At 45.9% G+C, this 27,585-nt stretch overlaps 1 protein-coding gene across 2 annotated transcripts in view; it reads right to left on the bottom strand.

Moving 5' to 3' along the window:
• Nucleotides 1-17,731: 17,731 nt before the first annotated feature.
• Nucleotides 17,732-27,585, bottom strand: part of LOC144755964 (ATP-dependent RNA helicase DHX58-like) — a 121,938-nt gene continuing 112,084 nt past the window's right edge. For both annotated transcript variants that reach the window (XM_078645409.1, XM_078645411.1), the window contains 2 exons: nt 25,807-25,900; nt 17,732-18,330 (listed from right to left, as the gene is read on the bottom strand). In XM_078645409.1, coding sequence (XP_078501535.1) covers nt 18,139-18,330; nt 25,807-25,900 — 286 coding nt within the window. In that variant the 3' untranslated portion in view covers nt 17,732-18,138. The remainder of the gene's footprint in view (nt 18,331-25,806; nt 25,901-27,585) is intronic.

Genomic DNA, 27,585 nt, shown 5'->3' with positions numbered 1-27,585 from the left:
ATACACTTATACGAAAATATATACTTTTCAGTATCAGCCTTGTGCATATCTACTGCTTTACTAAAATTCCTTTCTTTTTTAATCACCTTACCTATCAATCCACACAGGTATTGGCCGGGCAGTCATGGCAAAGTGTATTTAGAATCACTGAAAAAAGCACCCAATTTCCGTTTTAATCCACATTTAAAAATGAACACAGACAAGAAAATACATGGTTTTCTGTCTGTATTTATCTGTAAAAATCAGTAAAAACGGAAAACAAGGAGCCTTATAAACCACAAAGCCAATAATAATCAATGGTCATTCTTACGTCAACTTTCTGAAAGTGCCCAAGATGTATTTAGCAAGCAAGACAATTGCACTGTCTGGTAGGCTGCCACCTAAAAAGGGAGAATTGGGCTTTGCCATTACCTTTAATATCAAAGTTGAGTTAGATGTTAAAACTAATCTAACAGCCTGCAGTGGCAGTTTATTTTTACTTTGTTATACTTGTGGTGGCACAACTAATGCTGCAGCCCAAAAGAGAAATCTTAACTTACAGACCCTAGGTACCCGTGGAACCATATACTAGGGACTTACAAGTAAGTTAAGCTATGGCAATTGTGGGTAAGCCAATCAACCATGAACCTTTTTGAGGGCCAGAGCACATGCACGAATTTCTGATTACCAGGCTCAGTGGGAGTGAACCTGCAAAAAGCCTATTTCCTCACACACCCGTTTAAAGCTCCATTTGACAGACAACATTGATGTTCCAACCACCTGTAGTTTTTGTAGTTGCCCTGCAAAATATAAGTCCATGTCCACTGGCATTTGGAGCCTCACTCCTAAATGTTATAAAATGAGGGGCCAACTACCCCCGGGCACGTTATATGACCTTTTGGGAGCAAGTCTTGGGGAGCGACTTTACAGATGGGGAATGGTCTCAGATTTGGAGGGATGTCTCCAAGCATAATCGGTCTCTGGCTCTTCGAGAAGCCCACTATAAAGCCCTATATGATTGGTACCTATACCCTACTAAGCTTCAACGTATCTTTCTAGACACCTCAGATATTTGTTGGCGGGGGTGTGGGACTTTAGGCATATATGGTGGGACTGCCCTAAGATTCGCCCCTTTTGGGATGAGATTCTATCTCATATCAAAGACATATTGGGCTACCCGATTCCGACTTCCATTGACTTTGCTCTCCTTGGCCTTCGAGACCCCCTCCTGATCAGGAAAACTAAGGCTGACAAAGCGATCATGTGGACATGTCTGGAGGCAGCCAAACTCACTTTAGCAGCTGCATGGAAGAAGACAGAGGCCCCAGCAATTTCGTTGCGGCATGCCCGACTATGGAGGATCATATCCATGGAGCGCCAGGCGGACATTTTCCGGAACGACTATGAAGACTTTGTGCTCCGCTGGGGGCCTCCGGTGTCCCTTTTGTCTCAGGGTCTGCCCTCTGCGGTCTGTCCGCCGGCGGTGAGAGCCATGCACCTATTCCAGCTATAGATGATCCATGCTGAATTTGTTGTCCTCAGGGGGTGCTTGTCTGTATTATGGATCGGCCTGTACCTCACCACTAGTTACTGTGCCAATGTCTAATACTGTCACAGCTGTATTATTTTCATATTGTTTTCATTATCATTTAGTCACCACCGGATTGGGGGGGGATTCTGTTTGTTATTGGGGGGGGGGATGTTACATGTTCTTGAAACTTTGTACAGGGATGTAGCAGGCATGGGGATTATGCGAAGCTGAACCCTTCATAGTTACCTGTATTGCAACCCCGGAAACTGCATGCCCCCTTGTACCCTTGTGGTTGCCATCATCTGTATTTGGTATTGTTTGATGCTTAATAAAAAGACAAATTTGAAAATGAGGGGCCATATTTCAAGAATATTGTTGTAACCAGTACTTTAATTTATTCTTTGCTGCATGTTAAGAAGTGCATTTTCCTGAATCCTGAACAAATTCAATTCTAAACAACACCCTTGACTACACATTCACATTTCCTGAGCATCTCTCGTCAGTAAAACATTGACTGCCATACAACAGCTACCATTGGAGAGGAAAATAAATATATCTACCTGACTAGCTATAAGTACTACCTAGAACCATGGATGCACACTAACGACAGACATTATCACCTTTGCTACTGCTCAGTGCTCCATAAAACCAAACATGTTTAGAAACATGCAATCTTGTAGTGTGATACTGTGGTACGTAGGGCCTTGAGTTCACTGGACATGTGATCTAACACAATGAGGAAATTTGTATTCTAGCTGCCACTTATTCGTAGAGCATCAACAACCACTTGGGTGGGTTATAAGGTGCCTTGACAGACAGACTGACATACTCTTTTATCAGTCAGTAGTGGTATGAGTGCATCAATATTGTACAAAGGTTGTCAAAAATGTGCAGTTGGACTCAGTTCCATTTGGGAGCAGGATCTTTACGTTAAGTATGAAATTGTGGATTTTGTCATTGAAGAATTTGTTTCTAGCTGTTCAGTTTCAAACTGGCTGAGGGGCGGAATGGGGTGAAGTTTGCTAAACTAGTAAAATTAGTTTTAAAGGAACTTGAGGGATTCTTATCAACTGCTTTCTGGTATTAGTTGATGTGACTAGAGATTTGACTTTTTTTCCTGAATGAGTCTTAGTTCTGAGGCTGATCTTACACCAGCTCTGTTCCAGTTAGAAGGGTTTATTTTATTTGCTACCGGGAAGTGATTGAGTGCATCAATGAACTGAAGGATCCACCATGATTGTTTGAGAGTGGGCCCGGAGATTTGTGAATACAATGAGAGCATGCTTTTATATGGTTGGTGTAAGAGGTGGCCGGTTTTGTCAGAGAGGGTCATTGTCTAGTTTAGGGAATCATCTTGGAGGATTTGGAAAGGTTTGCATCGAACTGGCTAGATTTTCTTTTTTTTATTAGACAATGTTATTGCCATTTTATTATTGCAATACAGTTGTAAATATACTTCCATTTAACTTTTGCAGTATAAAGCTATTTATCATGCACTTGCACACAGGAAAGGTTATACCTTTTGACAAATAGTACCACCGGCGCGTACATATAATACAAAATTATTCAAAGCAGTAACAGCTGGATGTCGCTGCTGCGTGTCTGACTCTCTAGTAGAATTTGGACACACTAATGCCATGGGGCTAGTGCTTAGGGAGTAGGGGCAGGTGGAGGAGGGGAGGTAGTGTGGTCGAAAGTAATGGCCTGTTAGGTAGCCCTCATTACTAGAGTTTGGCTAATAGTTAAGCAGGCCGAGCGTTCAATCGTTCAAGGAGGATAACCAGGGCAGAGCACTAAGTCATAGGATGAAGGAAGAAAGATTTAGGGAATCACTGGTCCATCTGCGTGGGGTCCGGTGAAGCTTATGTGGATTGGGGGGCTGTCTCTCCTATTATTATTGCTACCTGCTCTACATGTAAGCCCCAAGCCTTTGCGAGGGGGGTGCTTTTGCAAAGCTCTAGGAGGGGGGCAGTCGTTGGTGGGGGCCCCCGAGTGGATACTTTTCATGGTTGAGGCGGTGTCTTCGGCCGTGATCGGTGTTCAGTTGGAGATGGTGGGCTAGCTGGTGTTTTCTGGGGGCCGTCTGTGGCACCTGGTGGATGGTCGATGAAGTTGTCGTAGAGGTTTTTGATCTTGAGGTGCTAATAGGTTCCAAGCTTGTCACCGAGGTCTTCGGATGGGGTGATGTCTGTGGCTTCGCTGTGTGGGTTGGTGAACCCAACCCACGAAGGGTGAAACCCTTCCCTTTGCACCACCTAAGGAGAGTTCTAGACCATGCTAGTGGGGAGGTGGTAGGGCTCTGGACTTCCACTGAGAAGTGATATCTCTCTTGGATGAAATGAGATTTGCAAGCTTTGCAGCTGCTCGATCCTTCCTGGAATGCTCCTAAATTCCTAATGGTATCAAGGACAGTCTTGAGGGGACTGGCGTGGATGTGATGTATGTGCAGGGCCTTAAGTGGGATGAAAAAAGGCTGGGTGTGAATGGAGCATGGCCTATATAATTAAGGGCGTGGGTTACACATGTAAACTAAGATCCCCATAGAGCGCTAACCTCGCTATACCTTTTTGCAGTCATTTTTTTAATTTAGCGCTATCTCGACCCAAAGGTATCGGAGCACTTTATATGTGCACCAGTTCCATTGTAGACGGACACATTCATTTTAAGGCACAGGGAGACTGAGTGATTGTACCTCTCGCTGAGACTCAAACCCGATTCCTCAGATACAAAGTTTGCTGCTCCAGCCGTTACCCACATCCTCGCTCCACATTTGCATAGAACCGCTCTGCCTGCAACCACAACTCAATTATGGCCTGTTATAAATACTTGGCTGCGACTTAGTTCCACAAAGCTGAAGGTCTTTTTATGCAATGCATTTTCAAATGGTCTGGGAAAAGGCAAGAGTATGCGCTGTAAAAGTCAAAGAACGTGTGTTTTGTTTCCCCTGTGGTCAAGTTGTGCCCTGCTGGCTCTGCAATGAAGTTACAAGCATCTGCTCATGAGCGTAGAGGTCTGCAGGCCGCCCTTTCTGCAACAACTGGAGGCTTACTTGCACCCACAAGTACTGTCCTGTACAGTCTACAGTACTGAAACCTGCCTATGAAATATGCACCTCAGCCCAATACCATTTAACCCAACCAGCAGCGATAAAACCACACAGCATCTGTTGCTATTTTACTCTTTAGGCAGATGGCGCACGCATGTAAGGTAACCAGAGAAGGGACAGACCAAGTTCAGTAGTGGAATACAATTAAGGTGCTTCTGTTACAAATGTTCATAGCACAATAGCAGGTATAATCCGGACAGCTGAGTAGAGTCTGATGGTGGATGAGGGAGGACAAATGAGAAGGAGGAGGTGTAGGGAGAGCGGGAAGGAGAATCTGTAACTGAGATGCCGGATGAGAAGATCCTTTAGCTGCCTCTTGAAGCGCAGGAAGGAGGGGTCGTCCTGGCTCACCGTACATACCTGGGCATGTCCAAAGAGCATAGGGTCAGAGACAGCCAACCACAGAGCATTAAGCCTGTGATTGACATGTCACCTTTACTCGCTCCACCACTTATGCCATACACTGTGTATGCTCCACTGCCAAATGTCACGCATCGCGGGTTAGTGTAAAGCAGGAGAAGACACAAACAGTGTACAATGCAGGGCAGCGTTGTTATTGAGTAGCATGCGGAGCCAGGAGGCCATGGTCTAAAGCCCCGCTCCTCACTTCGGCGAATTGCATAAAAAGGCTGGGGATGCAGAATTGCATGAGTCCTGCTGCCCTGGCTATAATCCATTTCTGTCTATTGATGTGACAAAATTAGAGTATTTTTCAGGAGACTAAATCCAGGGTCACCGGTGCCCCAAAATGGGGTGTATGTTCTTTAAGTTATTTCTATTTCTATCAGAGAGCTCTGCCTTCAACGAGTACCTCGGGAGCATGAGAGTAGGGAGCATGAGTAGGCAGAACAGCTTTGGCACACATTGCCAGTGCTTTTCTTTAGATAACGGGCAGTTGCAATGCTCCTTCCCATGCTGAATCTATGTTGTATTAGTGAAACTTGACAAGTCATGTCATTCAAGAGTCAAAACTTTGCCATTGTCTGAATTGTTTTGCTTAATTTAGTGCCATAGCTCGGCTGTAGGCATCTATGATTGTTTCATCAAGAAAAAGAACAAAACATGCTTTCTGCTTAGAATGGGCATTGGGTGGGGCACGGGGCTATCTTGGGGAGGCCTGGCCTACCCTCTAGAACGAGCCTGGTTAGCAGGTAAAACATGAAACAGATGCAGACTATACTGTGGTTTAAGCCCAAACCTTAACAATTTTTGAAGAACTGCTGACCAATCCCTCTGTCCTTTACATAGGTGCCACTCAGTGCTTTAAATGGAAACAAAGAAGTGCAGGTACTCATTAAATTGAGTTAGGGGTGTGGCTAGTGGGCGGGGTTAAAGGCGGGTGAGACATGATGATAGAAAACACTTCTATTGAGTATTCATTTTGCCCTTGACAGTTGTCTCAAACTTTCCATATGTGCAGATTAAAAGGAACATATGCTAATAACGGGTGGTGCAAAGTACTTCTGGCAGCAAGACAAGGAACCTCTAAACCCTGAATGCTGCCAAGCCATCAACTGTACTATTACTCCTTTCAGGCTAAGAATAAATGTGCACCAGGACTGGAGAGACTGGCTTAGCATCTTTAATAACAAGTATTAGACACATTTCTTTTCAAATACCTCCTGGGTGTCCCGATTCTCTACCTCTCTGATTTAGTTTCTCTCTCACACACAACCACACGCACATAAACAAGCAGACAAACACTCTCTATCAATCTTCCCATCTCTAATCTCTGGATTCCTCGCTCACTCACTTCTCTCCCATTTGTATCCATTCCTCTTGCTGCCCCACTCTCTTTACCCCAAAGGTATCCTATAATTCTCTACTATCACTCTTTTTATTTCTAGTCTGTTACTCTTTCCATATCCGTCTCGATCTCTTCCCCATCTCTGTCTGCACTTACCCCTTCTGTCTCTATTTTTCCCCCTTTAAACTCTCCTCTGCTCCTTCTATCTCTGCCCCCTCACTCTTCACCTTCTTTCACCCCATTCTCCTTCCTCTTCCCTCGGCAGAAGCAGTGGTCGAAGTGGGGAAAAAAAAGTAGGGGAACTGTGGGTGGAGAATCAGGGGGCGGGAATAACCGAAGATTGAATCAGTGGGCGGAGTCAGGGGCGTGGCCGGAGAGCTTGCAGTGGCAGGCAGTGAGCACTGCAGGGGCGTGAGCATGTGCAGAGTCCAGTATGGCAGAGGTCAAGGGAAGAACAATACTGGCCTCTGATGAGGAGGTCAGTAACCTCCTCCCACCTCACCTGGGCACGCCGCATAGGCCTTCTCCAGCACCCTATCCGGGCCAATCTTCCACCAGGTGGAGAGGGTTGGGGTGGATTTCAAGGAGCAATAGAGCCAGGCCTCAGTGGGAGGCCAAGCAGTTAAATAATAATCCTGTATTGGTAAAGCACACAGCTACCCGTAGGTTTCCCGGCGCTGGGGGACGTCGGGAAGATTAAGCGAGCTATTGCCCAGAGTCACATGGTGCTGGGTAGACCCCTGCCGCCGGTACCAGGAATCGAACCGTGATCCCCAGCGTCCGGCGTCAGTCGCCCTGGCCGCTGCGCCACACCTCTTCCACAGTCACTTATGCAGGCTCTCTTTCTCTCCCACCCATTAAGGCTGCACACATCATTGTGCCCCTGGCAGCCGATGTGCAATACTCTAACAAGACGATCCAGCATGGCGGCCCGGCAGGGGGCGGGTAAGGACAATGAGAGCTTCGGGAGCAGAAGCCCCCTTACCCCTGCAGCAGGCCGTTCAGCGGAATGAGACAGACAGACGGAAAACAAGCTCCAAATAAACGGGACACAGCTGGCCCTAAGGCATCGGCCCAGTGCCCACCCAATCAATCCCTGTACCGGTACTCTCCTTGGCACTGGAAAAGTGCCGGTACTCATCTTGGTAAAAAACAAGAAGTGCCGGTACTCAGTACCTCTGAGTACCGGCCCATTTAAAGCACTGGTGCCACTTGCTCTTCCACCGGCGCTATGCATGTGCAGATGGAGCACCCAAGAAAGGAAAGGGCAGAACAGAAAAGGGCACGGCGATTATATTAACACAAAGTAGAATAAATCCCCCATGTGGGTATTGCCATGCAGATGTGGGGAATGCAAGTTTCATGGCGCTTGTCACTAGGAGGTTAAACCTGGGCTGAGCTCCTGAAAACATCTGCTCCAGATGGGGTCCACTTGAATAGCTTCTGTGTGTGCCTGTGTAAAGCGGAATGAATCCTCCTGTTAACTTACAAGGTGTCATCATATATTCCTGTTCTACCTACCGCCCAGGGCACAAGTCCTAAAAAAAGAAGTGGGGGGACTCTCCAAGGTAGGCGTGGTCACAGGAAGTGACATCACGACAGGAAGTGACATCACGACAGGAAGTGACATCACAACAGGAAGTGGCATCACAGCAGGAAGTGACATCACATGTAAGGCAGATCTATCATTTGCATATAATGCAAGATTTAACAATTGAAGCTGCTTGGTACTTAAGCCTGTGACTTAAGGTCCCTGCATGGAGGAATTAGCAGCCCAAATGTGGATGAAGTTTGGCGAAGGTGACATGAACACATTTTCAAAACGCTACAGGAAAGTTTGACTGCAAGATTTAGTATACATTACAGGTTCCCAGAGAGGCTGCTTCCCACACTCGATAATGACTATTACACACAGTAGGGCTCCATATTCACGTTATTCTATTGATGAGTGTTATATGTTATCTCCCCACCTATTGTAAACTAGCGACTCTGTATTAAATAGTTTTGTCCCAGCTGCCTCTCTCTAGCTGTGGCTAGATTTATTTATTTTATTTATAAAGTTTTATATAGCGCGAACTTGATCCCGAAGGATATCAGAACGCTTTACAATTTGCAGCAAAGGTAACAAATCAGAACATTAGTCTAACATTGGGAATCTTGGCTGAAGACAATGGAGCTGCCGGGGCATTAGCTTGGGTCAATGCCTAAATTTTAGATATATTAACTGGCCATTGTATTTATTTTAGCAGATTTATTTATTTCTATTTATTTTAGGAAATGTATTTAGTTTTGGTATATTTTAGTTTGACTTATTTGCCTTAATTTACTTCAGTGCAACAAAATATAAACATTGCTTTACTTTGTATTAATACTGTTTATTTTTGTGATAGTTCCTAAAAAAAGGGCCGATTATGACTCATGCATTGTAATGGTTGTTTCCCCCTTTACAGAGACTACTTACTATAAAATCGGGGTGGGCCTAGCTCATGATGTCATTTTGTGGGGACCCCTTGAAGAAAGCGGGCAGAACCTTTGCAAAACTTTGTGCCCCCCTATCCAGTAGTGCAATTATCCAAACACTGACAGGATTGAGCCTAAATTAAAAATATACTGACATACGTAATGCCAAGTCAGACGTCATCATGGAGTCATGTTTAAATGAACAATCCAGCACCATCCTACACCTCCCCATTCCACAAAATTATACAATTCAGACCAACAACACAAACTAGAAGGGGGCGTTGCTGTCATCATTAAACATTCCATGTGGAAACAGCGACACACGGAAGAACACACAAGGGTACACCATCATACTACTTACATTTTGTAGCCTGGTGTCAATTGTTCAATGCAGGGCGTAATTTGTGCCAGTGCTTAGCGCCGGCACTTAATTGGCAGGGCCGGGTCTAGTGGGACTCTGATTCTACACGCACGAGGCGCACAGTGCATGTAAAATGTTTTCATTTAACTTACAGCACACTTACTAGTACTAATACTTAATTAACTCCTCAAGTCTCGTGCAGCCGCATCGCATTATGTTTAGTTTTTCACATCTCAGTTTACCCTTAATTGTTCACGATCACTTGAATAATGAAATATTCTGAGTGGGAGAGCTCTTTGGCAGCACTCTGCCAGGTTTCTCTCTCGTCACTCTCATGCTGCTGTGTTAAAGAGCCTTGGTTCTACCGCACAAAGAATTAGGGTGACCAACTGGCATTGGTGCAAATTCAGGACGGTGAGTGTAAAAATTCAGGACAAAGGGTCAAAATTCAGGACACAAATTCAGGACAGGAGGTCAAAATTCAGGACAAAACTTTAGGACAATAGGTACGTTTTACAGACACATCAGAGGTTGTGCAATAGTATATAAGTAAGCCCAGCCATTTCCAAAAGTATTCAACCATTTGCAAACCTATCCATCATGTATCCTTCCATCTATCATTTCACTCATCCATCCCTTCATCCATCCCCTCATCCATCCTTTCACTCATCCTCCATTATCCATCCACCCTTTCACCCTATCCATCTGTACACTTATCCATCCACTCTTCATCCCATCCATCCATTCACTCATCCATTCAGCCATTTACCCTTTCACCAATCCAGCCATCCTTTCACTTACTAATCCTTCCACCCATCCACTCTTTTAGTCATCCATCCATCCTCCCTTTCTCTCTCCATCGACCCTTTCACTTAGCCTTCCTTCCTTCCATCCATCCATCCACCCACCCATCCATCCATCTACTCATCCACTCATGAATCCATCCATTGCCCCTATCACTCATCCATCTATCATTTCACTCCTTCACACATCTATTCATCCTTTTGTCCATCTACTCTCCCTTTCACTCACTCATCCATACTTACACCCACCCTTTCACTCATATGTCCATTCATTCACCCTTGCACTTATCAATCCATCCATCCATCATTTCACACATCCACCTACCCCCCATCATCCACCCACCATCCACACACCCACTCATCCATCCTTTCACCCACCCACCATCCAATCCACTGATCCATCCTTTCACCCATCCACCATCCACCCACCCACTCATCCATCCATCCTTTCACCCACCCACTCATCATCCATCCATCCATCCTTTCACCCACCCACTCATCATCCATCCATCCATCCTTTCACCCACCCACGTATCCATCCATCCATCCCTTCACCCACTCTCCATCCATCCATCCTTTCACCCACCCATCCATCCATCCCTTCACCCACTCTCCATCCATCCATCCTTTCACACACCCATCATCCATCCATCCATCCATCCGTCCTTCCCCTCATCATCCATCCATCCATCCCCTCATCATCCATCCATCCTTCCCCTCATCATCCGTCCATCCTTTTCCCTCATCATCCATCCATCCTTTTCCCTCATCATCCATCCTTCCCCTCATCATCCATCCATCCTTTTCCCTCATCATCTATCCATCCATCCATCTGTCCTTCCCCCTCATCATCCATCCATCCTTCCCCTCATCATCCATCCATCCTTTCCCCTCATCATCCATCCATCCATCCTTCCCCTCATCATCCATCCATCCTTCCCCCTCATCATCCATCCATCCTTCCCCTCATCATCCATCCATCCTTTTCCCTCATCACCCATCCATCCTTTCCCCTCATCATCCATCCATCCATCCTTCCCCTCATCATCCATCCATCCTTCCCCTCATCATCCATCCATCCTTCCCCTCATCATCCATCCATCCTTTCACCCACCCCCTCATCATCCATCCATTCCCTCATCATCAATCCATCCATCCCCTCATCATCCATCCTTTCACCCACCCCATCATCCATCCATCCTTCCCCTCATCATCCATCCATATATCCATCCTTCCCCTCATCACCCATCCATCCATCCATCCACCCTTCCCCTCATCATCCATCCTTTCCCGTCATCCATCCATCCTTCCCCTCATCCATCCTTCCTTTCATCCATCCTTCCCCTCACCCATCCATCCATCCTTCCCCTCATCATCCATCCTTTCCCGTCATCCATCCATCCATCCCCTCATCCATCCTTCCTGTCATCCATCCATCCTTTCCCCTCACCCATCCTTCCATCCCATCCATTTATCCTGCCCTTCATCCATCCATCCTTCCCCTTACCCATCCATCCATCCCATCCATTTATCCTGCCCCTCATCCATCCATCCTTCCCCTCCATCCATCCATCCATCCATCTCCTCATCCATCATCCTTCCCCTCACCCATCCTTCCATCCCATCCATTTATCCTGCCCCTCATCCATCCATCCTTCATCCTTCCCTTCATCCATCCTTCCTTTCATCCATCCTTCCCCTCACCCATCCACCCATCCCATCCATCTATCCTGCCCTTCATCCATCCATCCTTCCCCTCCATCCATCCTTCCCCTCATCCATTTATCCTTCCCCTCATCCATTTATCCTTCCTCTCATCCATCCTTCCCCTCCATCCCTCATCCTTCCCCTCATCCATCTTTCCCCTCATCAATCATCCAGCTACCCTTCCACCCATACATCCAGCTATTTACATTTTCTCTCCATCCTTCCCCTCACTCATCAATCCATCTATCCTCTCTCATTATCCATTTATTCAATCTTTCATTCATCCATTCACCCTTTCACTAATTCATCCAGCCATTCACACATCCCTTCACTTACTCACTCGCCCACCTTTCCATATTAATTTTGAGCTGAGCCCTTTTGAGAAGAGGCCCATCAAGAACTTCACCCTCGCTGCAGGGGCCGTTCCAGGACTGGGACAGAAGCCACCCAGGGCGGAGACAGGATCCACCACAGGGGGGGACAAGAGCCATCACAGGCGGGGGTGGACTGGAGCCACAACATGCGGGACAGGAGCCATCACAGGCGGGGGTGGACTGGAGCCACCACATGGGGGGACAGGAGCCATCACAGGCGGGGGTGGACTGGAGCCACAACATGGGGGGACAGGAGCAGGAGTCATCACAGGAGAGGGAAGGTGATCCACCAGGGTGGGCATGCAGTATTCTAGTATCATCTTGGGCTTCTCGCTCCCTCCTGCACAAGACAACGAGAAGACAGGCTCTATGTCCAAAATGCCACCCCCCACTGTGATATACAGTACTTACAGAAGATACTCTAAGAGAACTGATTGAACTGATTGTCCTCCATACTTTGTTCATCAGTGTGGGTGCGATTGTGCCATTTCTTTATTGTATTACATTATGCATGTTTGAAGAACCGAGGTTTGCTTACAAATTAGGGACAGTAATTAAGCTCGGTGAAGAGAAGCAGGTGCTGCCTCGGTGTAATCAGGGGTGTAATCTGGCCGAGTCTAGGATGTTTGGGGCCCTGGGTAGAAATGGATGTGTGAGCCCCCCTTTAAATAGCAGATACAAGACGCATTCAGGGCTGTTTGCATGCGAATGGATGCCCTGCTCCTGAACCTGCAGCACCTCCCTCTGTCACCTTCACGCACCTCTTAACAGCTCATCAAGGGCTGGAGGTGTGAGGGCTGCCATCCCGCTGTGCCTCTACAGTGCTGCTGCTGCTGGGGGTCGGAGCTTTCATACAGCCTCGGAGTCAAGAAGGGAGGTGGGGGCAAGCTGTGCCCGGTTCAAATTACGGAAATGCTTTATTTAGTTTGTGCGCGCCGCGCTCCCGTTTTTTTTAATGGTGGACGCGGTTGTGATTTAGCAGGGTGGACGGCGTCCACCCTGAAAAACCCTCGGAAATAAGTGGGGGGATGCCGTCCACCCGCGTGGTACCCCGACTCGTGCCCTGCTACCGCCCATCCGACATCATAACATCATGACGGATATCAAGGGTATCCAATGGGAAGGAAGAAAGCAACATTTTATAAAGGAAAAGAGAACCCATCAAGAAAGCGCACACCCGCAAATAAAAGCTGTGAGTCAATGCGCATGGAAGAAAAACTCGCATTAAGGTGAAACCCTTTATTTGTGCATTCTCAAGAAAAGATAAAAATATTTTTATGACAATTCATTCTTGTTTTTCTTTTTACATTCTCACTTATTCAGTTTTGCCAATTCAATTGCAAAAACCAATCAATTTAAAGGAACTATTGAAATTAGGAAGCACTATTTCAATACAGAGTACACTGGAATAATGTTTATAATGTTTAAACATTATTATTTACAAAACACAGCAGTTGTTTTAAAACTAATAAAGCAGAAGAATTATGCACAATTGTTTACATTATATATACAAACTAACTAGAAGACCAAACAAAAAAGTGCTTTAAATATTTTGTGATTCCAAAATGCCATCTTGGAGTTCTAGGGGCTAAAGACATAGCGCCCTATTCTCATGTCACCATAAGACCTTGGGGGCTTTATAGGACCTTAAAGCATGACCACTTACTTACAAACATATACCTTCATGTATGCATAAATAGAGAGAGAAATAGAGAGGCAGAGTTAAGTGGTTAAGGTTTCATTCTATAATGCATCCACCATCTATAACGAAAGCTGCGCATGCAGTAACGAAGAGTAAACATTGACCTCACAAAGCAGGATTTAGTTCATTTAGATCACAACATATTTCCTCTAATAATTTTAAGGTCTTTAAATGTTATTTAAATGATCATTGTTATTTCAGCTACTGATCCAAAATAAATGCATATATTGTGCAAATATTGAAAACAAGTGCATGCAGTGACCTGTCATGTATAATGCATAAAAGGGATCCCAGGCTACAGAAAAGCAAATCAAATCAAAACATAGGGGCACATTATGATGGAGGATTTTCCACATCCTCCGGGCCGGCGGAAGCCACCGCTGGGCCGGCGGAAGCCACCGCCGGCCCGGCGGATGCGGAAAATCCTCTGCGGACCCACCAAAGACCCACCACCACATTAGGATGGCTGGTGGGTCCTGGTTTCAGTTTGCTGCTTTCCCGCCACGGTTGGCTTACAACCGCGGCAGAAAAGCTCTAATATGGTGGCGGTGTCTCTCAGACACCGCCAGACATATTAGGATGGCGTAGAAGAGATGCTTTTCCGCAGCGGGTTCTCCACCGTGGAAAAGCATACGGATCTTCACTCTGGGGGCCCGTTGCGGGCCCCCTGGGTGAAGGGATGTGGGGGGGTGCACATGGGGGTACCTATGGTACCCCCCTGCATTTACATGCAGAAAGCGGCAGGCACCGCGCGGTGCCTGCCGCTTTGTGCATGTAAATGCACTGCATGTGTTTTTAACATTGCGGCGGGTGCAGCTTGAAGCTGCACCCGTCGCAATGTTAAATATAGAGGATGTGACCGCCAGGGTGGCGGTCACATCCTAATTGCACAGGAAGGAACGCCGCAGCACATGCGGACGTTCCCTCCTACACAGGGATCGCGGACGGAAGCAAGTCCGTACGCGATCGTAATGGGCCCCTTAGGTCGGATTTCTGTGCCTCAGTAAACAATATGTAAACAAGAAAAATGCAAATGTACAATTTTTAAAAATAGTTATTAAGATCAGTACTTTAAATACTGTACTAAATTAAAACGAGGTACATGTTGTTTATGTCAAATTTACCCAGATACAACTGTGCAATTTGGACAGATGCCAGACTAACATGTCTGTCATTTTCAGGGGAGAGCCAGATGACCAGAAATAACCCCCTTAATTAATTAATTAATTGTGGGTTTATATAGCGCTAGAATCAACTCCCGGAGGAGTATCTCCGCGCTTCGACCGCTGGGGAACCCGTCCTGGCTCACCCTGAGAGATGGTCCCTAATGGGTATCTCTAAGGTGCGACCAAGCATCCCCGGCGGTCTGGGGGGCCGTTGTGAAGATGAGGCAAACTAATGCCCAGAGTTGCCGAGTGTGGTGCCTGACTAGAGTAGGCACCGAGGCGAGAATTATCGAGCCCGCTGACCCTGGTCCCTGACCCTGCCGCGTCGGGAATCGAACCCTGGTCCCGGGCCGTCCTCTGCTTACGGGTCTGCCACCTCTAACCAGTGAGCCACACCACTCCACACTTAGCTTCCAGTCAGATGGAAGAAGCTGATGGGATTTGCTACAGATTCCATTAATGTAGCCTGCCATGTGTATACAATTAAACATCCACAATCCCCTGAAGCTACTTCCAAAAACACTACATCGAGACAGATAACTACTAATGTGGTTTGCTCAGCACCCTACTTATGCATCAGTTTCATATCATGTTCAGCTGCACAGTTCATACCTTTCCTAGGCATTTCACATAATGTGTGCTTCTAGTGCATTCCAGCCACCCTCCCCCTCCCACCCCTCTCCCTTTACCAACTGAAAGGCTTTAGAAGCATTTAGAACTACTGAAGAAGAGATTGCTACAACACCCTAAGCCATGTGTATACTTTTAGATATTTCAGAATTCATACCTCTGTTATATTTCCCTCCACCTGCCACAGCCTTCAAATCCCTTTTGAGGAGTTGTCACCAACCTGAAGCTTCCCAAAGTGCTCTCATATGTGACTGCATGCTTGAGGGGCCATACTTATGTTCCATCCCTAAGTGTGGCAGTCATTCCCAACTACGAGGACAGGCCCCATTCCGAAAAGTAAAGCCGACAAGGGTATCTGGCCATGACTTGACTCCATCACCACCTCCCAGTATTTTGTGTTGACTGAAAACTAATCAAGGCTTGTCCAGGGATTCCGCAGGAAGCTCCAAATCTAGGACATGACAAGACAAGGTAGCTACGTATAGGACTGCTATATGTCAGAAGATGTTGGCCTAAAAAAGTGCTGTAAAGTCATTGATCCTTCTCACAAACCAAGCATTGTTCTCTAAGGTGCTAGATGCTAGACACCAGCATTGACTCCTGCCCCATGTATCAATACTGTATATGAGTTATCTCGGGCCACCGTTCAAGGCAGGACTGACTCTGGATGTAGAGCTTGGATTAGTGTCCAGAGTTGCGTCTGCCACTTAGGAGTAGGAGGTGCAAACTCCACAAGTTTCCCTCCAGCACTCGCTAGCATGGTTAACAACAATTTTCTCTCCCCTGGATTATGGCAGCTGAATGTATCACAGTCTACCGGCTTGATCCACTGTTCTCTTTGTGTCATCTTCAGAATGCAATCCCCACTGTGTATGTGACCTTGAGAAGGTCAGCCTGGTACCACTAGACATTACATCATATATTCATTGGCTTGTAGTGCGCAAATGGAAATAGAAACTAGGTACTGCTCTGTATACATTTGGCTGCTGTGGACTCACTTTTCAATCACAGAAACTTGTGCGTCACCTCCCAAACTATAACTTATGCATGTGTAAAGTGCAGGTTCACCTAATGGTTTCTTGTGCTACATGACAGACATTTATTGTTACCCAGGTCCATAGTACTCAGTTTATTGAGCTTGGAAAGATGGAAGGTGAGGTAGACCTCCCAGTATTCAAACCTGGGACAATGGGGTCAGGTACAGATCCCTACAGTGGATGCTTGAGTCCCCTGGACCACCAGACCCAGTTAGCCATTTCAGATATGTGATCCCCTTGTTCAAATGATTCCTTCTGGTCTCCTGACTGTTTAAGCTCCGGGTTGCCAAGTTTTGAACGGTTGCCAATCCTCTCAGAAACCAGAGCAATCACTGGAAATTTAAAGAAGGAACTAAGATCTAGCTGTATCCACAAATGTTCTTCTGTAGCACCAAAAATCATTGTGCGTAGGTTGTGCTACAGAAGTTCCATATAACATAATATAGAATAACAAAAACTACTAGCTAGGGAACGAACACTTACTTACTCGCCCCCGTTTGCAACTGCAAATGTTCTCCTCAAGTTGCACATGAGGAGTGGCACAATCTAATGTAATCTAAGCTAGTGGGAGGTCTTGATTGTGTAAATGGGAATTAAGTTGAGTTGAGATTATATCATCAGCCACAGCTGAAAGTGACTAGATGAATAACTACAGCCATACTTTGAAGGCCTCTCAAAAAAGCAAGCTGCTGATTCATTGATTTGGATTGAAATCACATTGTGAAACCACGGTATGATCTGCAGAGGGTCCATTCAGGTAATTACCCAGGTGAAGCACGTCTGTGGCATATGTAGGATGACATGTCTGTTCAGCATCAGCCATCTTCTAGAGACAGTCTTAAGATCAGAACAGTACTTCAGCTGCTTCAGAGGTGACACCCACCACAAAGCAGGCATAATTTTATAGATAGCTGTGACATTTTTAGTGAACAATTGAGGTTATCTACTCTGGGAAGTAGTTTGAAGAATACGTTTGACACCAATTTCTTCCAAATAAAATAGAACACTTGCTCAAATCGGTAGTAGCTCAATCTACTTTACAAGAATAAAAATTTTCAAATACTGCTTAAGAGCAGTTGATGCTCTGCAATTGCACTTCAAATTTAAAAAATGAGGAAAATCTACAGCTGTTTTGATTTTTTTTTAATCCTTCCCTGTTGTAACAGTTAATGGTGTTTTTTGTGGCCCTTTGAGGGTAGTGTGCAGCATAACCTCACAGACCTATTGAATGTACATGTTATACAAATACCACATAAATACAGATGTAACAAAGAATTAGCAGCAGTGTGCATACAAGGTGTCTATTTTTCTGCTAACACCTATATACAGTTTAACGTGCACGAAAAACAGAATCACAGTGCAGATAGTAAAGGTTGTTAAGTCCCTATGTTGCTCACTAGAAGATCTTAAGTCACTACAATCCATCAGTAGATTTGTAGAGCGCTACTTCGATTTCAAGAGGCTTGGAGTGTGATGATCACAGGATACATGTAATGCCTCTGAAGACTGTCCAAGCAGAGTGGATGAAGTCACCATCAGTCAAAATCTGTGAGGTCGGAATAGTGCAGCCCACACACCTCTACGTAGTCCATCTCTTCAACGGTAAAGGGCACGTCCTTCCATTTCTTGTACGGCTTCCTTTGACCATCGGATGTCTCCACAACAAAGTTTTTGATGGAAATGGCAGGAAGGTTGAGTGCCTTGTAGAACATTTCCATGCCCCACTCCTGTGTCACAAGAAAGAGGTATTGTGTATAAACAGCAAGTATCTTAGCAAAATAACAGTAGGTCATAATTTTGGTAAACAAATTATGTAAGAGCGTCAAATTATGCTTGTGGTTTAGGGTGTCACAGGTCTTATTATAAAGATAGTTTGCTATCGAAACTTAGGGAGAACATTTCGGGTCCTCAATTTATAGAGGTTCAGAGACTAGAAGACGAGAGAGAAGACACAGGGTGATGCAGGCATGTAGCAGAAGCCAATGAAAAAGACGCAGAGCAGGGTGGTGACATGGCAGAGATTCAGTGAGATGGGCACTGTGTTGCAAGGTAGTGCATAATTTGAGCCGGAGGTTGCAGGTGGGTGTCACCAACACTCATTTAGTTGGCATTTAGTTTTCTTCATCAGACTTTGACCCAGAGCAAGAGAAAGAACTAGCATTTACAATGCAATGGTCTCGGCATTATTAAAGGTAGAGCTATTGGCATTGCTCATGACATTTTGTATTGATTTTTTTTTTAAAATCATAAATAAATGGCATTGTCATTTACATTGCCAATAGCTGAATCGTTAAATAAATGGCATTGTCATTTACAATGCCAATAGCTTAATCACGTGCAAATGCATGACCTATTGCATTTACACCCACACAGAGCCACACACACAAAGCCACCCACACACACATACAGAGCCAGCCACACAGAGCCACACACGATTGTAAAGAGGGAGATGTGTGGTGTTGAGAAGTACTGTATTGATGTCGTAAGTGTGACATCTCTCAGTTCTATGGTGGAATGTGGAGGAGAGAATGTTGGGGAAGGACCGTTGGGAGACACAGTTAGGGGGGATCTTGTTGGAGTTGTGCATGTTTACCTGCTCTACCCATTTATGGAATACACGTACACATAATTCCTCAGACTGGTGTACGCTCTCCATTACAGGGACTCACCTGCTCCACAGATAGAACAACCTGCTGGACTTCTGAACACAACTCAGATCTCACTTTCTCTACTGACGCAGCCCCCTCGCTTCCAAAATAAGACTCCACTGTTTATCTCAATGCAGCTACAGAAATCCCCATAATAATATTTCCAAATTAGCTGCTCTCTTTTACCAAAATAGCCTTTCATTTTTTTTATTAAGGACTGAAAGCGTTGACCCTGGAGGGAAGAGTGCATAAGAAACTCGGCGGTCCCAGTAATACACAGCACACAGTAAATCTACAGTAGAAAAGAGGGTATGATAATCAGCTATGTGTACACGCAGTTTCAATTCAATAACTAGCCCAAGTCTCTATATCAAGCTTGGGGAATAACAGGCTGATTTGGCGGTATGTCCGTTTGCACCAATGATTTGATACATAGCCATAACCTGCTGAGAAATCTAGAGTTGACTGTATTATTTTTTTTTTTAGGAGTTTCATGTAGCCCGAACTTGACCCGAAGGTATCAGACTGCTTTACGCGAGCACCAGTTGCCTTACACAGGGTCACATTAATTTTTTTAGGCGCAGGGAGATTAAGAAATTTGCCCAGAATCACAGGATGTTGAGCCTCATTGCCGAGACTCTAACATGGTTTCCCAGATTTGAGATCCACCGCCCTAGCTGTTAGGCCACATCCTGTATTGTTGGAGTTTGTGCACCTTAAATCGGAAAGATCATACGCTGCTTGGGTTAAAACTACTTTGTAATAGGTAACGGGCGGGAGAGGGGCCATGCATGTGTGTATGTGTGTGAGATGTTCGACGCTCACCTGGCTACATAATGGAAAACTCCACGTCACACAGGGCGGAGGGGTGAGAGGTCGGAAGGTAATGTGTAATAGTTTAGGATAACGGTACATATAATTGCCAAACGTCGTTATCCGAAGCAAACCTGGAAACCATATTTACTGTATATACTGAATTTGGTTTTAAATAATGGATGTTTCGAGCGATTGCGATTTTCAATGCCGCAGTTGCCCTGTAGCTGGATACAATGATATCTGAAGTGTAAACAAACTTCGGTGCCGGTAGAGACTTATTAACGAGCACAATGCGGGTTATTCTTCAGCCGACGGGTTCCGGGGCCCAATTATCACATCTGCCTTATCCTGCGGGAGGGGCTCTCGGCAGACTCGCGTCTGACACTGTGTGCGCCGCAGACGAGGAGGGGGCAGCGCAAGACATTAGCGTCCGTGTTCTGGCGGGGAGACCGGAGGGTGGTGGGGGGGGGGCTGAAAACAACCCATTACGATGTGGTATTTTCTTTTTTCTGAAGAACTCGGGATTTCCCGTGCTCCGTGGGAGGAGACAGTTCAGTTAAGATTGCTCCAAGCGCTGTAAAGCTGTATTTGAGTCCATTCACGAGCCTCCAGGTTTGCTTAAAATCGACCTTCTAAATTGCCGACGCGGGTGCAGTAGACCCGGTTTAGAGCCTCGAGGTCGCGTTTAGAGCCTGCAACTATAGGCAAATCGACAGCAAGCACAACGAACGCGGGGGAGGGGGGCGGGCAGCACACCAAACCAGGGAGCAGGACAGCAAGCACAACGAACGCCGGGGGTGGGGGGCAGGACAGCAAGCACGAACAACAGGGGCAGGACAGCAAGCACGAACAACGAGGGGGGGGCAGGACAGCAAGCACTCACCTGAGGACGACTTCTTCCGGCGGCGGTCGGGCTGAAATGGCTTCAGCAAAGCACCGACATTTTCTGATTCGGGGGGCGTGGTTTTTCGTTCTCTCCTCTTCCCAATGGCTGGAATGTAAGCCAATGGAAGAGGAGCCAAAGAAACGAAAAAACACGCCCCCAAATCCGAAAAGGACGGGGCTGAAATGGAGTGACGCCCCTCTGCTCCAATGGCTGGCCTCCGTTTAGGAAGCTAGCCAATGGAGGAGAGAGGCGGGTTCAAGCCCCCATACTACAAAACATTAAATCTCTCACCGAGACTGCGCAAGCGCAGCCTACGGTCCTCGACCTAAAAATGGAGATCAAGAAGTCACTGAGAGCAGTGCCGCTCCCCCGACCTCGCTGCTTGAAACGCAATGGTGCAGGTGATCTGCCTTGAATTTTCACCAGGACAAGGCATAGCTGTCCAGCAACTGCTCACTGCCATCACCGCCGGTAATAAATGGACGATAAGTAATTATGCGGGAATATGAGATCCTGCCCACACTCGATCCCAGGCCCACCAGCGCCGGCTGAGAGTGACTCGAGGTAGACCATTGTTTCTACACTAACAAAATGCATAATCCGACTCTCATTCTGCTGCTAAATTTGGTTTATAAATTACAAATATTATTAAATAACAGTTTTGTGCGCGGTCAATCAGTTGCCTGCCCACAGCTGAACTGTAGTTTTCAAGGACGATGCGCTGCGTGACAAAGCCGTTTTGAGTCGGTCAGGTGAGTGACTCTCTCTGGTGGTGGGCCATCCGATTCAAATTAAACATTACTTTCAGACCCACGGCGTCACTTAAGTCAGCAGAGCCTTGTGTAGCTCTCTGTGACAGCCTGCTAGTGGTGTGATCTGAGGGCCGGGCAGGTAGCGTCGCGCTGACCCGCCCAGGGTATAATCATTTATTTTTATGGCTAGTCAGTCGAGTACTACTCCTTTTTGAAATAATTATAGCACCCTGGCTCCCGGCTGTAACCTGTATGTCAGCTTGAGGCTTGCCAATCAATGATGTCCGGTGCCGATCTGCGGCGTTTGCTTGTCAGCTGTGTTGGCAGCTCATCTGTGCTGCGGGGCAGGTACTTGTGTGCCGGCCGGGGTTGCCGAATTTGGATATTCATGGGTTGAAGGTAGTTTTTCAAAATAATACACTACACTACCCTGGTTGTTGGCTGTGACTGACTGTGTGTGTGTGCCTGTCAGCATAAGGCCTGCTCGGTGCCTGACTGACTGCGGTGGCGTCCACGAGTCAGCTGACTTGTGTTAACTCTCTTCATTTTAGTACCCTTCCATTTCTGTGGCTTTGCAGCAGTTTGATCTGCTTAGTTTCTCCTTGCTAAAATGGGGATCATTTGCGATATTTATGTTTCCTTCCACTGTGTTGCTTGATTTTTCTCGGGGCAAAGTGTCACTCATAGTCGTTGAAATGTCACTCATAATTACACTGAAATTATAAAAATGTCACTCATACAAATCTGAAACCTTGGCAGGCATGTAGGCGGTGTCAAATTTTCGTGTCACCTGCAAAGCAAAAACATCCACGTGAATATGTTCTCAGCTGGGGAAGCAGGGAAGGAGGCGCAGTATAAACAAGTCATTCGTAGAATTAATCAACATAGGTTTTGATGACAACACAGCGCACCCTCTCACCTTTGCGCTCCTCGTTGATGCGCAGTCCCTGCGAGATGCATTCGAAGGCCTGTCGGTGAGCCGCCCGTACAAGCTCCGCCTGCCGCTCCTGCTCGGGCCCTTGAGAGCCCCGAGCCGCCATGCCTGGGGCGATTCTTTGCCAGCACCAGGCGCACAACAATCCCACTTGCAGAGCGAGGAATCGCAGTAACGCGAAGACAGCCAGCAGTGGGTAAGAGAGGTGCCGCAGGCCGCGCTTGTGAAGCAGGGCTTCCTGGGGCACCGGTGATGACAACTGTTTTGGGGTGACTGGGCGGGCTGCAACTCTGCCGGGGCTGCCGCCGGGCACCGGGCCGCGCTCCTGCTTGCTCCTCGAGCCCGGGGAATGCATTCACAGGGTGGTGCAGCCAGGGTGCCCGGCACGCATAAGGGGTGAATTTGATTGTTTAACTAGTTACGTGTACAATGACATAAAGAGATTGCGCGAGTGACGTTATTGGCCGAGTTGGGCGAGCCGTGTGATATGATGGTCTATTCGGGGAGATTAAACAGCTATTGACCAAGTTTACTCGCAAACGTTGCTCGTATATATCTAAAACATGAACCAATACAATGTAGATTGAAGAAAGGTGAACGGATTTCTGTTTTTTTACTTACAACCATAGCTTCGGGAATGGATGTAGCGTTATAGCCAGAGTTGTCTAGTTGGAGAAGCAGGTCCGAGTCTCAAATTCATATCAACATCTGATTCTGAACCACTTCCTTAATCTTTCTTTGCCTCAAAAAATAAAAGCAACAAGCAGCGGCTGTGCGGGGGACTGAAAGGCATACTCACCCAGTACCAGACAGACCACATCCAGCCGCACAGCGCCGACATTTTCGGAATCGGGGGCGTATTTTTTGGGGTGTTGAGTGACGGATGATGTCACAGAGCCAAAGAAACGAAATAACACGCCCCAGAATCCGAAAGAGACGGGGCTTTATTGGAGTGACTCCCTTCTCCTCCAATGGCTGGCCTCCGTTTAGGAAGCCAGCCAATGGAGGAGAATGGAGGAGAGAGGCGGGTTCAAGCCCTCTAACTCCAAAACATTAAATCTTCGGGACTCCGCCCTCACTGCTTTGCAGTGAGAGCGACGGTCCCCCGACCTAAAAACACTTATGGGGGAAAGACGGAGGAAGAGAGACGGAAAAGAGGTGCCAAATTCAGAAAATAGAAACCTGCAATAGAGAGATAAAAGGTGCAGGGAGTGTCTGGTGGTGTTTTTAGGCGGACGAGGTGGAATCAAGACTACGCATCCTCAGTATTCGGCACGCTGACATACAATAGAGCCTTCCACAGGACTAAGAGCAAAACTTTGGGCATCAGCACTTATTATTTTACAAATCAATCACTGGTGCCAGGGTACAGTAGGGACATGGAGAAATGCTACAAACAAGGAAACATCATGGGGCAGAGGCAGCTCAGAACAAAGAACGGTTGTGGGTGTAAACAAATATCTTAACTTGTGGGACAGTTGTACATTTTGTAAAAAAAGATATACTGAAATGAGAGAAAGGGGAGGATAGTGGAGCGTAGGCCAATTGTGAACAGTGGAGACGAGAGGAATGTAGAAGGTAGCATAGGATGTGGGGAGGGTGAGAGAGGAATGTGGGAAGCTGAAGTGTGGTTAAAGCACCCTAGAGAAGATATTGCTCGGTGGTGGGAAGGCAGGCAAGCAAACACAGTGGGAAGACCGAATGATATATCAAAGTGGACATGTAATAAAGCGGCCAAGGAAAGAAATTCCTCACTCTTGGACAGTAACGACTGAAATGAGTGACTGCCCTCTGTACTACAGGTAGGTGTTCATATCATAAAGAGAACCCTCACAGGGTAGTAGTAACTCACTCACTCTGGAAGAGGTGTGGCGCCGCGGCCAGGGCGACTGACGCTGGAATCTGGGGACCACGGTTCGATCCCCGGCTCCGGCGGCAGGTTAGCCCAGCACCATGTGACTCTGGGCAATAGCTCGCTTAATCTTCCCGACGGCCCCCAGCGCCTAGAGACCCTTACGGGTGATTGTGCGCTTTACAAATGTGGACTTTACTTTACTTTACTCTTTGAACGGGTCATTTTACATACATTAGAGATGCAGTTAGTTGGGTTATGATAACTTTCCTTCACTTTCTGACCTCTAAGATCCCGTCTTACCGTTGGAAGAGTAAACTAGTAGGATTGAGTGGGGAGATGCATCTGTTGCAGAGGTATGTATTTAAGGAAACTAAGCTTGTCAGATTTCCAAGAGGAAAAAACCTGACCACTTGACCAACTGTAATGTGCTTTGATACAACACTGCAGGACTGTGGTAGCAAGTGCCGTGTAAGTATTTATAACTAATGGTATAATTATTGTAATAGTAAGAAGAAGACTAGAAGGATTAATAACCACTAGGTTTTCTTTTATGTGCTCAAGCAGAAAAAATGAAAGTCAGACCAGGGTTGCACTGGACTAGACGGGTTGTGTGTTTCAAGACCAGCTTAGTGGGAGAGCAAAGCACTGGCTTACCATGCACTGCAGGCATTGGGAGGAGTTAAAGACAGTGCTTAGTTTGTGCCCGTTGTAGTGGGTGATGGGGGCCAGGACTTATTTTCCCTGATCGTATTTTGATGAAAAGCCACGGAGAGAAAGGCAGAAACAGTAGAAAGAATGAGAAAGAGAAAGATAGGAAGCAAGATGAAAAAGAACCGCCATGAGTGAGACAAAGAGGCAGGAAGTCTGCAGTGGATGAAGAAAGAGGCATGTGACGGTATTCGGAACGTCATGACGAGTTGCTAATGAAAACTTTTGCCTTCTGTAACTTCTGTTTCATAAATTCAGCAGTGTTTAAAGAGAAGTCCTGCTGTGTGGTGTCTGGTCCAGGAAGGCAAAGCAGCAGCAGCTGAACATCTACACAGCACGCTCAATCCCCACTTGCTAGGACATTCTCTACTGCTAGGACATTCTGCTCTCATAAATCTTTCATTCCTTACTTTTATGCAACTAAAAAAGAATACATTTGTTACAAATTATTATTTATCTAGTCTACACTCTGATAGGCACACGAGAGGCAGGACTTTCCTGTTGACTGCTCGTCTTGTCTGATATGACACAAGCCAACTAAGTCTGCTTTGGCACAGCCAGTTCACACACTCTCTTCGATATAATGGAAACATGTAGAACTCACGTGTCCACATTTGCAGCTGATCAGTCCACCGGGTACCCAGTCTATCATTTCTCTGCCAAGATTTAGTGGACGGTTGGAAACACTATAGTAGATTCTGCAACGGAGAGAAGGGAACTGGTGAGATGGATGTATCAGAGCCGTAGAATATCACTTCAAGGGGCTAACTTGTGCGGATGCATCAACTTTAGTTAAAAAATAACCTATGTTCCCCATTAAAAACTGTAGCATGCCTTTTTTACAGCTCCATGATATTATTTTTGACAGAAAGTTTGCTGTTCTCTTTTTGGTTGCAAGGCTTAAGGGGAGATCTGCACATGCTCTTTTTCAATCCATGCCAGCGGGATTTACTTTTGCTACCTTAGACACCAGAGGATAAATAGAAGAAGTGTCCTTGCGTTGACCAGTCGAGAGTAATTTGTAAAATCTACTATTCCCAACACACTGCATACTGTTGAATGCTGAGTTGTATTAGTAATTATATCTCTCTCTCTGTGCTACATAATATTCTCTATCTTGGTATGGCACACTCCTGGGTCAGCTTCCTCATGTGTCCCCTCTTTTTGAAGCCCCCACATTGTCTACTGTCGTATGCATTGATTCTTGACAATTGTAATCCCCATGTTTGCTATTTCCTACAAGCTGTGAAGGATAAGAAACTTAAAGATCTTGTAGAACACATCAATATGGATGTATGACGTTACATCGCAAACTTTTACAACGCACACCGTTACAACGCAATTTTTACAACGCAGATACATTTACAATGAATGCCTTTACAACGCATGACATTACATAGCAGATGCTATTACAACGCATGCCATTACAACGTAAGTATAGGTAAGTATATTATTTTATTAAAAAATGTAATTTATTAATATTTAATTAATTAAAAAATGTAAATTATTTTTAAATAATTAATTTGTACATATAAATATATTTAAAAAAATAGTTTATTTTTAAAAGAACTATTATTATTATTAAAGAACTATTATTAATAAATAAAAACATTATTAAAATTAATTTGTTTAATTTTTTTAAATTATTTATTTAAAAACTGAACCCTAAAAATACCCCAGTAACCCTGAACGCTAAAAATACCCCTGTACCCCAAAACCCAAACCCTGCCCTTAAACCTAAAAATACCCCTATACCCCAAAAACCCAAACCCTGCCCTGAACCCTAAAAATACCCCTGTACCCCAAAACCCAAACCCTGCCCTTAACCCTAAAAATACCCCTATACCCCAAAACCCAAACCCAGCCCTGAACCCTAAAAATACCCCTGTACCCCAAAACCCAAATCCAACCCTGAACTATAAAAATACCCCTGTACCCCAAAACCCAAACCCTTCCTGAACCCTAAAAATACCCCTGTACCCCAAAACCCAAACCCAGCCCTGAACCCTAAAATACCCCTGTACCCCAAAACCCAAACCCAGCCCTGAACCCTAAAATACCCCTGTACCCCAAAATCCAAACCCAACCCTGAACCCTAAAAATACCCTGTACCCCAAAACCCAAACCCAGCCCTGAACCCTAAAAATACCCCTGTACCCCAAAATCCAAACCCTACCCTGAACCCTAAAAATACCCCTGTACCCCAAAACCCAAACCCTACCCTGAACCCTAAAAATACCCCTGTACCCCAAAACCCAAACCCAGCCCTGAACCCTAAAATACCCCTGTACCCCAAAACCCAAACCCAGCCCTGAACCCTAAAATACCCCTTTACCCCAAAGTCCAAACCCAACCCTGAACCCTAAAAATACCCTGTACCCCA

This window comes from Lissotriton helveticus, chromosome 5_1 (assembly GCF_964261635.1).
Source record: "Lissotriton helveticus chromosome 5_1, aLisHel1.1, whole genome shotgun sequence".
Classification (NCBI taxonomy): Eukaryota; Metazoa; Chordata; class Amphibia; order Caudata; family Salamandridae; genus Lissotriton; species Lissotriton helveticus.
Note: the sequence above shows the minus strand (reverse complement) of the source record. Positions and strands in the feature narration are given on the sequence as shown.